Raw genomic sequence first — 13,712 nt, 5'->3', positions numbered from 1 at the left:
ATCTTAACTGTTAGTCTGAGCATTTGCTCCTGTAACATGGTTTACTGATTTTGGAAGCAGCTTTCTTTTATTCAGACACATAATATGAAGTATTAACACATGTTTCTCAAGCAACATAGTCCTGGGAACTTTTTTGATTTGCTAACTAGTTTTATACTTGGTTGCAGTGCTTTTTTAAGCATTCTTTATTATTTTGGCTTGATTGAAACAGGATGAATTAAACCTTGCTGATTCTGAAGTGGATAATCAAAAACGAGGAAAACAGCATTATGAAGAGAAACAGAAGGAACACTTGGAGACCTTAAATAAGAAGAAAAGAGAACTAGACTTGAAAGAAAAGGAACTACAGGTCATCCACCTTTTTTTTTCCATACATGATCTTGTTTATGACTTTAGTCATGATTATTGAAGTATGTTTTGCCTAACATCATGTTTCCAGAAACAGGAGTGGTGACAAGTGTTGAGCTTAAGAATGGGACTTAGCTAGCAGTGCTGCAGCAGTCCCATCCTTCAGACACATCCTGCTCTTGATCTGACATATCTCCTTAGATGCACGGCTTGGCAGGTGGATACCCGTGTGGAGTAAGGATGAGGCATCCTTTCCTGAGTGTGTGCTTGCTTCCGTTTTAGTTCCTAGTACCATTGTTATGGTAAATACGGGATGTTGTGAATATAAAATAAATACCGTCAGTAATAGTACTTTGCACTTTTTAAATCTTTTGCAGACACGAAGGTTCTTGGTTTTCATTTGGGTGCTGCTGTAAGACTGGGTCTGATTTTAGAGCCCTGGATGCTTAACTTTTCTTAACTACTTCTATAACATTTTCACTGAAAAGTTGTGAGCATATCATAAAATGTTTAAACTGTGCCGTGTAGTGTAGTTTTCTCTTACAGCATTATAATGACTTTGGATTGTGTTCTTAGTGTAACGCTTAGATAATATTGATGTTGGATAATTAAAATGTATTTCTTAAGCTCAGAATTTTACATTGCATATTTTGGCACAAATACTATATTGTCAAATCAAAGAAGAGTTTTAAGAGATATTTAACATCTGTTTTCTTAGGAGAAAATGTCACAGGCAAGACAAATCTGCCCAGAGCGGATAGAAGTACAAAAATCTGCATCAATTCTAGACAAAGAAATTAATCGGTTAAGACAAAGGATACAAGCAGAACATGCTAGTCATGGAGATCGGGAGGAAATAATGAGGTATGTGGTTGGCAGCTGTTCTACTTTATTATGTTATCCATGCATCTTTTTAACACATAAAAAATAAATTGAAAAAATATTAAGGTTGGGCTGAGCATTTGATATACCAGTTAAGATGCATCCCATGATGCCCCAAATCCACACTGGAATGACAAGTTCAAGTCAAAATTGCGCTCCTAGCACCAGGTTTCTGATGCAGATGCTGTTGCTGCCATCTGAGAGGCCTAGCCGGGCTCCCAGGCCCTGGCCCGTTGGGTCCAGTTCTGGCTCCTGCAAGGCTTCAGCGCCAGACCGGCAGAAGGGAGCTCGAGTGCTTGCTTGCTTTCCGTCTCTCTCCCTGCTTCACTTGCTCCCTCCTTCCCTCCCTCTCTCTCCCTCTGTCTCCTTCCTTCTCTTTTTCTTTCTCCATTCCATGCCCTGTCACTTGCGTTTCAAGTAAAATGATTAACTAAAAATTAAAATTAAAATGTTAAGCTGTGATGAAATAATAACCATAGCAGATGGTTTTAGTTCAAGTATATGCATGTTATTAAGTTAGCAATTAACTTCTGAATTATTAAAAACTCATGACATTTTAACATAAATTGTCTTTATAAAATTCACAGAGATGAAAATATATAGCTTCACAAGTAGTCAAAGAAATACAAATCAAAATAATTAGAAACTAAGTACAACAAACTGAGTAAAATTTAATAAACCAATATTCCAAATCTGAGAATAGAACGTTTGTATAATCGAAGCACAGGTTTTGAAGGGAGAATTCCTTGTTTTGAGTTGCAGTTCTGCCTGCTGCATCTTTTTGGAAATTATTTGTGTTTCCTCGTCTACAAAATGAGTGCACTTCTAATACCTGACAGGGTGATAATAGAGATTAAGATAATCCATAATGAATAGCACGTATAGAAAACATGTTAGTTCTAGTATTAATGTGTTTCTGGAGAAGCATTTAGGATGCTTACGTCAAAATATTTCTTAAAATTTTATTTGACAAAGTAATTTTGTTGCTGTATATAATCCAAAATGAGAAAAATTGTGTGTTCAGTTCATTGCAGCCACCTTTGGATCATTGTAAATTTAAGAATAGAAACTGTTGGAAAGTAGTTACATTACACATCCTGATACTCCTGTTCTCCTCACTCACTGATACTTCCCACTGAAGGGAGCCTGTCTCCTCTGTTGACCCCTTCTCTGAGGGGATGATACGTGTTTGCTGTCATTTTATACAGAGAGGAGAGACAGAGAGGAAGATCTTCCATCCGATGATTCACTCCCCAAGTGAGCGCAACGGCCAGTGCTATGCCAATCCGAAGCCAGGAGCCAGAGTGCAGGATCCCAAAGCTTTGGGCCGTCCTCGACTGCTTTTCTGGAAGGGAAGGGATTAGAACTGGCGCCCATATGGGATCCCGGGCGTGCTAGGCAAGGACTTAACCACTTGCGCCACCGCGCCGGGCCCTGCTGTCATTTTTCAAATCTGCCCCTCGGACCCTCATGGGGGCGCTTGCTCAAGCACTTCCTCTGCCTTCTCTAGGTCTGGGCTGTGTTCCTTCCTGGCTGGGTGAGCGCTGTCTCCTCCCATGGCCCCTTTTACCCTTGAGAGTATATGAAATTAGCTATTCTTAGGCTTAGGCCCTTGCTTGTTGTTACATATATTGGCTGTTATGCTGTTCCTGGACTTTTTGTGGATGGCATTTATTTAGTTACTATTTGTTCATAACATAGGCAATACCAAGAGGCAAGAGAAACCTATCTTGACTTGGATAATAAAGTAAGGACTTTAAAAAGGTTTATTAAATTATTGGAAGAAATCATGACCCATAGGTACAAAACGTATCAACAGTTTAGAAGGTAAGTGCATTAGAAATATCGCTAAGTATTATACACTTATGTATTTTCTTTGTTTCTGTATTATTATTTATAAATAGAAAAATTAGAAGAGCTTTCTATGGTGCACTTAACTGTTGTGCTTGCTCTGCCACTTGGGATTCCGGAATCTTCTCAGGAGCAAGCTGGGTTGGGTGGGACCTTTATAGAGAACTTAGTGCTTCCACACTTTGTTAGTTGTCTCTTGGTGCATGACTCAGAAGTGCCTGTTGATTGCTTAAATTGGTTGTACAAGATTTATGCTGAAGTAGCCTATTTCACTGTTGGGCATTGATTGTTCTCCAGGGAGACCAATGTTTAATAGCAAACTAGGCAGTCGAAGGATGTAATCAAGGACTTGGAGAACCTAGGCTGGGGGAGAAGGAGTGTTGGACAGTATCCCTTGGTTATCCGTGGATTCCTGCCATGTGTGCTTCCGTCAGTGGAGCTCTTGTGTGTGCACTGTTTTAGCTCCGATGCCTGTGACTGTGCCTGAGATGTAGCAAGCACGTGATTAGCATATATGGGGCAAATTAGATCAAACTAAAAGGAGAAATATATTTGTGGATTGGTTTTTGAAATGTGTTTCAGGTTTATTGGCTGTGTCAATCGTGATGTTAGTATGTGAAGCAAATAGGACTCAATTTTCTCCTTTTGAGGCTGTTTTTAAGCTTTGTTGGGTGCAGCTAGGGCAGTATCAGTGTTTACCTGAGCTAGTATTGTGCTAAGGACTCTGCCAGGCTTGTGAATTTTCACATGAGCCAAAGACCTTACCAGCCCTGCCTGGCTCTGGGTAAGCCATTTTTGCTACCTAAATCTGGGAGGAAACAAGCAAATTGAATGAGCATTTTTCCATTCATCTTAAGCACAAGATGTGTACCTCTATTAGGATATAGTACAAAGTTTTTATTGATGTATTCATGTAGATCACCTGCTGTAATGAGGTACAGTGTAGGTGTTTTTATAATGAACTGATAAAAATGTGAGGGTGGAAATGAGTGTGGTACACGGCAGTGGATCACACATTGCCGTCTGGTTAAAGCGTTCTGGATGCACACTTACCGGCCTTCTTTTTCATGTGGTCTGTTTCTTTACTTCCAGGTGTTTGACTTTACGATGCAAATTGTACTTTGACAACTTACTGTCTCAGAGAGCCTATTGTGGAAAAATGAATTTTGACCATAAAAATGAAACTCTTACCATTTCAGTAAGTATTTCTTTACATCTGATACTACGAATATAAGCTCCTTCTTTCGATGAAACATTAATTAACTTTCAACTGTTGTCTTTGGAAAGCAAAAGATACATCTTTTTAAGTTCTTCTTGAGACTTAAAACAGCCTTTGCCAACATGTTGAAAATTGAATTAAACTTTTTGAATAAAACTGCTATTTAGTATTTCCCCCCCACAACCATATTATCTTTGTCAGATTATAATTGAGAATTTTATTCTCAGTGACAAGTGTTTTTCCTAATCTTTCTGTTGCACAGGGCTTGGGGGATGTTTTGGATTTTTTTTTCTCTTTTATGAATTTACACAGCATTTTTGAGTTATGTGGGGCGTTAGGTAAACTCTTTAATCTGTAATCTGACTTTAGGAAGCCAAAAAGGCTCCATCCTTCATGAGTCAGCCTTCGCAGCCTTTACTTTGAAGTAGTCCATTAATAGACCCAAAAAAAGGAAAAAAAATGGAGAGCTTAAACAGATTTGAGATCTTCTAAGAAGAATTCACAAATATTCAAATATCCGAAATTCAGAACTCATGGAATGTATTTAACAGCCAACAAAAGACATAATTAGCAGAATTCAGAGCAATTCAAACGAAGATACCTAAATTCAGTAACATCAAAATAGATGTGACACCATTGAGCAGGTCTTAAGAGATAAGAAGCATACAGTGTATAACAAAAAACAAACAAAAAATATTTGAAGAGATAGTGACTGAAATTTTTCAAAACAAATGCATCAACTCAGATTCAGAAATCTCCGAGTTAAGTGCAAAAACAATCGTTGTTGAGGACAAAATGGTCAAATAGCTGAAAACCCTTAACAAAGAGGTAACCTTTCAGTAACAAGAAAAAACACGCAGTACTTCCCAGTGAGTACTTATGAAACTTAAAGAAGACCTTAAAACAGAAGTTGTGGAGAATATATGTCACCTGTCAAACTTCAGAATGTTAAGGGTTTGTGTTTCTAGTAAGTGCTATGTGGAAATGTGTAACTAGAGGGACGAGCAGCGTTGTGAACAGCAAGCCAGGCTCATATCAGAGTGCCTGTTAGAATCCCAGCTCTCCGGTTCTGATCCAGCTCCCTGCGAATGCACTTGGGAAAGCAGCAGAAGATGCTCGGTCTAACACTGGGCCTGTGACACAGTCAGAGACGGATCTCTTGGTTTCTGCCTCTGACTGGCGCAGACCTGGCTCTGCAGCCATTTGGACCAGCAGATGCAAGAGCTCTCTATCTCTCCATCTTTCTCTGTGCCTGTGATTTTTTTTTAAAAGAAATAAACAAATAAAATTTTTTTTTCTGTAACTAGCAGAATTACTCTTTCAAAAATGAAGATGAAACACTTTAGTTTTCACACAAACCAAAGTGGAAGAAATTCTGATTCCATATGCTGTGAAAAGAAACCAAAGAAATGTCTTAATATAAAAGAAAAATAAGATGGAAATAAACAGCAAAAGGAGCAGAGAGCACTGTGAATGGCAGATACGTGGTTAAATATGAATAGTTATGACTAGCCCGCAGTAGTGTGTCTTGAGTTTATGAGATATAAAAGTAAAGTATATCTTTGCAAAAAAACTGAATAAGCTTCTTGGCACTTTTCCAGAGGTAATGTTCATACTAATTTAAATTTGATACATTAGAGATATGCATTGCAGTCTCTAGCATAACTACTGAAGAATTGTGAAGAATGTATAAAGAAGTAGTGATGACCACATGAAAGGAATGGTGAAGAGAAATACTCAAAATGCTGCTAATAAATGCAGGGTTGCAGGTCTAATCTTTAATAGTGAAGACATGGGAACAACCCAGATGCCCAGTGAAAGACAAATGGCTGAAGAAACTGGTACAGTTACTCAGTGCAACACCACTGAGACATTAAAAACAATGAGATTCTGCCATTTGCCATAAAATGTTCCCAACTAGATGCAATTATGCTAGTGAAATAAGCCAATCTCAAAAGGACACACATATGTTCTCTCTGATGGAAGGCAACTTTCATGCAAAATACAAGTTAAAAAGATGGATGGGTAAACATTGAATATACATGTATTCTCGCGGATGAACTGTTTAATGGAAACTAGCATACTGCAAATTGAAGATAAACTGCTGAATGCATCTCTACTCCTGAATAAAAGGAGAACTACCAATAAAACTGTTAAATATATCTTGGCGGTAGGATAGCAGGCTCTCTCACATTATGTATACTTACAATGCCATGGTACACATAAATAGCCAATAGTTGGACTTAGGGCTATTGCTGAAGGAGTCTAATATAATAATATGGGGGAAAACAACAGGGAGATGGAATTGGGGTAGGTAGAAGGTTAAATCCTTGGCTTATGGAACCATGTCATGAAAAATAAATGTGTGTGTGTGTGTATATATATATATATAAGAAAAGATGAAGAAATACTCAAATGGTGGCAAAAGGGAGGAAAACAGAACAGGTAACAACTTGGAAATGGATGGCTTAAAGTTAGATACATCAGTTATTACATAAGGATAAATGGAACAAAGAGTTGGATTGAAAATAAGACTAGCAGACTGGACAGAAAAACACATTTGGTGAACTATATTAATAACAAAACAGACTTTATGCAAAAATTATTTAAAACCAAAAGAGGCATTTCCTATTGAAAATGTGTCTGTACCTGATAACAGCATCAAAATACATAGAAGTAGGAAGAACTAAAATGCAAAACAGAATTGACACTTCAGTTGGAGAGATTAATAAACACACCAGTTATCACAGATTGTAGATTCTTTTGAGGTATGTGTGTGTGGAACATTTGCCAAAGCAGACACCACACCTAGCCATAGTATAAATCTCAAAGTTCAAAAGATTGAAATCATTACTGAGTGCAATGTCAGATCAAGTGAAATAGAAGTAGCAGATACACAGATTCCACCGTGAGTTCCCATCACACCCCTCTCGCAGACTGAGACACAAGGCTGAGTACTGGATTGGCCAAGATGGGAAATCAGTGGAACTGGTTTAAAAACCCGTCAGTGTATGGCAGGGTCCTTCCACTTGGGTGTAATCCGAAGAAACTTGGTGGATACATCCTCACAAAGATACGCCATATAAGTTCAGGGTATTTTGCAAAACAACTGAATGTTCTCTTGACACCAGCATAATTTTTTTTAATAATGGGCTTGAAAATATTAGAAGCTAACTAACAAACTGGTAGGTGCTGTTTTTTCTCCTTGTTTCATACCTGTATATTTTTTGTTTTTTTTTTTTTTTACTGTAGAAGCACTTTTTAAAGATATTTTTGTCTGTCAATCCATTTATGCTGTAGTTTGGCCAGTGTAAGCGTCTCCAGTTTGACCCTGGGTCCTTTGGACATTTGCTTCTATAATTACTTCTTAAGCGGCATGACCACTAGATGTCACTATAATTCAAGTAACAAATCACCTCAGTACTTTTCAAATGTTTGCAACTATTAAAATTTTAGGAGAATTGACTTAAATTTCTTATTTTGATCAGTAGTATTTGTTTAACGTCAGCCCTTCTGTTAAGCGTTTAGGTTTTGGTATTTTAAATTCAGAAACGATGAGACAAAGCTTTCAGTTTGATTCTCAGGAAACTGAAAAGCACTGTTAGTGCAGATGTGGTTCCCTTTTGCTGTATTTTCAATGTAATAGATCCCATTTCCACATTGCTACATGATTTTATTTTTTCCTTTGCATAACTGTAAGCCTCCTCTTGCTTTACTTGCACTGAGAAGAATTTAACCTGCTTTCTCTGTGTTTTGTTTTTGTTGCCTGTTACCCTTGTTCCCTTTAAGGTCCAGCCTGGGGAAGGGAACAAAGTGGCCTTCAACGACATGCGTGCCCTGTCGGGGGGCGAGCGCTCCTTCTCCACCGTGTGCTTCATCCTGTCCCTGTGGTCCATTGCCGAGTCTCCCTTCAGATGCCTAGACGAGTTTGACGTCTACATGGTATTGTTAATATTTGAAGTTGTCTCTGTGTGAAGCATGTATTTCAGAAGAAGCACAAGCTTCTTTTCGTTTCAGCCATGGCAGCGGAGACCCTGCCCTGGCACTTGCGTCTGACTTGGTGGGGGCCGAGAATGGATTGTTCCCTGCTGTCATGCTGAGCCCTGCAGGCCTGTCTTGATCTCATCTCTTCTCTGCCAGTGTCAGTAGCTTACACTGCCTTCAGTTTTCCCCCTAGCTTGTCTCTGTCAACCCATAAATATGTTCAGCAAGTTTCCTGTTTCCACACAGAATTACAACCAGGTCATCACCCTTGCTTTGAGTAACTCTTAGCTGCTATGTAGCTGTCTCTTTCTTCACAGCCACACTTTTTTCAAGAGCACTTAACTTTGAGATTGAAACCTAGGATTGGAGCCCTACTTCTGCCAGCAGTTATTCAGCTAACTTTAAGCAAGCATTTATCCTTTGAAGCTCTTGGTGTCCATAAAACATACTAACTAATGCACCTTGCCTCACAGCATTGTGATGGGGCTCAAGCAGTCTTGCCTAGAATGCAGGCACCTGTTGAGTTCTTACGAGGAATTCATTATTCTCTTTCTGTCTTTGTACAATGGCTGTGACCATCCACTGTAATCTGAGTGTAGACTGAACCACTCCCACCATGCTTGTTCAGCAAAGGTCATAAATGAGCTGTGGATCTCCCTTTTCGTCTCGGGGTGTCTCGCACCACAGACGTCTTCTGCCTTGCCTTTTCTGGTGTCACTGTGATTTAGTCCTTGTGTTTGGTCTGCCACGCTGACTCCCGTACGTGGTGGAAGCCTTTGTTGGCTTCTTACGCTGCTCTTGATACTCCTGGATAGCTCATATTCTACGTGTCCCTTGTCCGCACGTCCGAGTCCCCAAACCACTCCCTGCCTGTGAGCACCTGCCAGGTTGGAAGCACCACATCCGGACGTTTCCCTTGTGTTCTAAATCCAGATGCCCTCTCCTGGTCAAAGTTCTGAAAAGCCACTTCCTCTTCCTGAATCCTTCCCCTTCCTTAATGGCAGGTGCTGCTGGTTGACTAGCCCCATCATCTGATTCTTCTTATCTTACTATTTACACTACATCTGATCTCTGCTCCTCTCTTAAGTGACTCTGTGGTGTCTGTTTTCTTAACTCTCCTCACCTGTTGCTCACTGTGGCATCCTGTTGCTCAGACTTGGAACTTCAGTATAAATCACTTCAATAAATTGGAACGATTCGTCACATTTACACCCTTCAGTAGTTAGTTGTTGTTTGTAAATGAACATTTCATTCTCCAGCCTGACTCGGGCTTTTCAGGAGAGAGTCCTGTGCTTTCTCAGCTGTACTCAACAGTTCGTAGTCAGTCTATGTCAAGCTCAACATGCCTTTTCAAGACTTGACTGACGTGTCCCCTTGCAGTAGCCTTCTGTGAGCAGCCATGGTACCTGGCTGTGTAGGATCGGCAGCTGACTGGGAACTTCTCACAGCCTCCTTGGCATTGCCTTACCCCCACCTTTGATGGTTATTACTGTTTTCATATTACGAAATACGTTGTTATATATTGTTATGGTTTCTAGCAGTTTATAGCCTTTTTGAGATCACCAACTGTGTCTTAATGGCATTCATGGCATCTTCCTGCCTGACCCCCTACTAAGCAAATGCTGTTCATGAGTGAGAGTTCAGACTTGGGGTTTATGTTTAGTCTTCATATCAAATTTTTCCTAAGCCCCATGATGAAAGATGGGTTAAAGATTCTTCTGATGAGAAATGACTTCTAAGCTAATTCATAAATCAGAAAAGATTGCTATTCTTGCCATGCAGTGTTTTTGTCCAAAATGTCAGTATGCAGTCTGCTCACCTGCCTAACTTGTAGTTCAGATTTATTTCTTGAACAGTTTCTTTTTCTCTTTCAGAAGCTTATTGGTTCTATAACATGCAGTGGCATCATTTGGATCTGATTGTTCTATATATTTGAAGGAAGAGCCATATTATATTTGAGTATAGATTTTACCTGGAATATTTGCGGATGTTTCTGTGGCCATTTTCCTCTGGTAGTGTTGAATTGTCTTTGCTTTTACTGTATGAATTCCCTGATACTATAGATAAGGACATTGCAAGGTCCCTGGATGAAAGTATTGGAGTTGGTACCAGCCACCAGAATGCTGCTTTTATAGAAATGCTACTGACATGATTCTGATTTTCTCCTTTTCTCTTCAGGATATGGTTAATAGGAGAATTGCAATGGACATGATACTTAAGATGGCAGACTCCCAGCGTTTTAGACAATTTATCCTGCTTACGCCTCAAAGCATGAGGTAACTTTAAAACACTTTCTGTTTACAAACACACTTACACACACATACAAAGGAAAAGAAATCTTGTGTAATCTTGTTAATGCACAGGCATAACTGACCAGTGGGCAGTAATTAGCTTCTGTGCTGGATCTGGAGATTTCAGTTCATTTTTCTTAGTTATAGATACTTGAAATCTTGCTTGTGTTTTGTAGCTGGAAAAAAAAGCTGATTCGATTTTTTAAATATTTTATTTTTCATTTTATTTGAAGGGGAGAGTACGATCTTCCATCCTTTGGTTTACTCCCCAAATGCCTGCAGCAGCCAGGCTGTGACCAGGCCAGTCCAGCAGCTCAGAACCCCACCTCGGTCTCTTGTGTGGCTGTCAGAGACCCAAGTGCTTGAGCAGCCATCTGCTTCTTTCAAGGTGCTCGCTACCAAGAGGCCGGATCAGCAGCGGAGGAACCAGTGCTCGAACCTGGTACTCCAAAATGGGATATGGGCCTCCCTGGCCATGACTTGAAAGCTATGGGAAGCGCCTCCCAGACCTGTCATTGTTTTGTTTTGAATCTGCTCCTTTGTGGTTATCTTGGCCATCTAGTGGAATTTTAGTAATTACCTTTTAGACTGGAACTAATTCACGGTTTCTCTCTTCTTAGCTCTTTCTTGGAAACTTACAAATAGCAGTGTTTATGAATAAAGAACTTTCTCCTCTGCTGCCTCTCAGTGTTTATTGGGGTCATGTGACCATTTAAAGATTGAGTTTTGTGACTGGAAATTAAGTTTTGTGATTGAAATTCCTTGGCTGAAAATCTGTTGACTAGCAAGGTATATTATATTTTTAAGTGAAAGCAAATTATTTCCTTATTTGAACTTATATATCCCTTAGGTTATTAGAATTCTACTGATAGCAGATAATAAACTGTCATACAGATTTATATTTTCATGTGGCAATATTAGAGATTTTTTATTGGGTAGAAACTTTCTTGGATGTTTGAATTATTAATTTTGTTTCCTTTAGCTCCCTCCCTTCAAGTAAACTCATTAGAATTCTTCGGATGTCTGACCCGGAAAGAGGACAGAGCACGTTGCCGTTCCGCCCCGTGACTCAGGGAGAAGATGATGACCAAAGCTGATAGGGAACTCGGCGTTTGTAAAGGGATGAAAATTCTGAACGGTGACAGAATGAGACTGGGAGATACACTTGACTAAAACAAACTCCTTTACATCTCTGGCTGCAGTGAAACGTGTGGAGAAGCCTAGAAATGCAAGTACAACCAGCAATTTCAAGTTACTGTTACTTTGTTTTGAGAAATCAGTTTCATAGTACTGTTTTTCAATCTTTTTAAGTTTTTTCGTACCATCTACTTTTATAGATTTCTTTTTCAGAAGTAAAGTTTTGTACATATGCACATGTACATATCTGTTTAGTTTGGGTTCATTTCTATAGTATTTTGTAACAATTAAAATAAAAATTTAAGCACCTGGTTATATTTAGTTTTGCTTTTCCAGAATGTCGTATTCCCAGCAGTGGGATAGCAGGGTCATGTGGTAGATGCGTTTTCAGTTGTTGTCACTGGCTGGTGGGGATGTGGGGCTGGGAGGAGCCTGGTGGTGAAGTCTGCGTGTTACAGTGAGCCTCAGCTGAGGACTGAGTCCAGCACTCTCAGGCCATGGCTCCCCTTCAGCACCGGCCAACATAGTAACTGAGGAATTCTTCATCAGAATTCTATTTGATTCTAAGTTGCTAGGCTTGCCAGAGAGTCTCAGAAATTTACTTTTTTTTTTGTAGGGAGAAAGGAAATGTTTTCATGGCATTGCTAACAATTGTATACATCTCTGCCTTTTTTCTGAAAAGATTAAGATCATGGGAAGGAATTGCTCTATGTAAAATTAAACCTTTGTGACATAAAGAAGCCATTTATAGGACAATAGTTTTGATAACATGAATATATTTAAGGATCGTAACCTCAAATGTAATTTTTTAACTTTGAATATTTTCCCATTGTTTTGTTTAAAAACAGTGTAAACTACCCTCCGGCCCCTATAGCAGGGACATGCAGCGCCTTGCTCTGTGGCCTGCTGTCCCCACAGAGGAGGCCCTAATGCTGTGACATGACCACCACATTGGAAGCATTTTCTACTTGGCTCCCGTCACGGATTTGTCTGCACTAAATCCAGATGCACTAGGGCATCTAGCTAATGCTGCCCACAGCAGACACAGCACCACATCACAACCAATCTCATCTTGCTAGCATTCCACAGTCTTTTCCAGCTCAGATCACTTTCCTTAGATCTGGTAGAAAAACATGAATTATTTGACACAGATTCTTGTAAGATTGGTCTCAGGAAAACCAGTTATAATGTAAAGTGCCATTTTAATGACATAGGACCGAATGTGTATTTAGGGAGGTGTTTTCCTACCTGGTAAAGCTTGGAGGAGACATCTCCATCCTTAGTCCTCGTCACAGACTGTAGATGACTAGCTGGGCCTCCATAGATCACTGCCATGTACGTTCCTCACATTGGGAAATGCACCTCTCCCCGTTACCTGGGCATGTTGTAACTCACTGTCGATCAATAGATGGTGACTTGAAGGCTAGGCAGGTCAGAAAAGGCAACGAGAGGAAATGGATCCTTCCCATGATCTCTGCGACCAGTCCAGTTTCCTCGAGGCTCTTTCATAAGGTGGACACCTGCCCTGCCTGTGTGGAGAAAGCGCACAAGGAAGTCCCAAGCTTCCAGATCAGAGAAGTCAGGGTTGGCTTTCAGAAGTCCCAAGCCCCTGCTGCACCGGCTCCCTGTGACCGCATGGAGACCGCACACTGCAGTTGTCCACCTGGCCCACTAAAACCAGTGAGAGGTACCTTTTTTAAGCTACTGAACTTTGGGGTAATTTTCTACGTAGCAGTAGGAATTAGAACAGATTTTAGATAACTAGACCAGGTCGCAAAACAAGCCAAAGCTCGTTGCACTGTGTTGAATGCCTTCTCTAAAAAATAAGGAAAGTACAAACAATATTGTTGTACTTGAGAGAACAAAGGACTGTTATGGAGTGGTGGAAATTTTATCAACTTGATGATACATCAGTGTGCATAATAAAAAGTGTGGCTGAGAGCCGCATGATGCAGGCAAGGAGATGTCCAGACAAGTACAAGAAGGACCCTGTTGCTGCC

General features: G+C 40.0%; 1 protein-coding gene across 5 annotated transcripts in view; it reads left to right on the top strand.

Annotated features, from left to right (window-relative positions):
• Window positions 1-12,024, top strand: part of LOC121166254 (structural maintenance of chromosomes protein 6) — a 71,781-nt gene extending 59,757 nt beyond the window's left edge. For 4 of the 5 annotated variants that reach the window (XM_040995357.1, XM_040995358.1, XM_040995359.1 and 1 more), the window contains 7 exons: window positions 212-349; window positions 1,067-1,212; window positions 2,932-3,057; window positions 4,174-4,279; window positions 8,090-8,242; window positions 10,463-10,560; window positions 11,558-12,024. In XM_040995357.1, coding sequence (XP_040851291.1) covers window positions 212-349; window positions 1,067-1,212; window positions 2,932-3,057; window positions 4,174-4,279; window positions 8,090-8,242; window positions 10,463-10,560; window positions 11,558-11,672 — 882 coding nt within the window. In that variant the 3' untranslated portion in view covers window positions 11,673-12,024. Of the gene's footprint in view, window positions 1-211; window positions 351-1,066; window positions 1,213-2,931; window positions 3,058-4,173; window positions 4,280-8,089; window positions 8,243-10,462; window positions 10,561-11,557 lie in introns of those variants that run through there. The other variant, XR_005885381.1, reaches the window with a different exon arrangement.
• The last annotated feature ends 1,688 nt before the right edge of the window (window positions 12,025-13,712 follow it).

This window comes from Ochotona curzoniae, unplaced genomic scaffold (genome assembly GCF_017591425.1).
Source record: "Ochotona curzoniae isolate NIBS_2020 unplaced genomic scaffold, NIBS_Ocur_1.0 patch105, whole genome shotgun sequence".
In the NCBI taxonomy this organism is placed as follows: domain Eukaryota; kingdom Metazoa; phylum Chordata; class Mammalia; order Lagomorpha; family Ochotonidae; genus Ochotona; species Ochotona curzoniae.
Note: the sequence above shows the minus strand (reverse complement) of the source record. Positions and strands in the feature narration are given on the sequence as shown.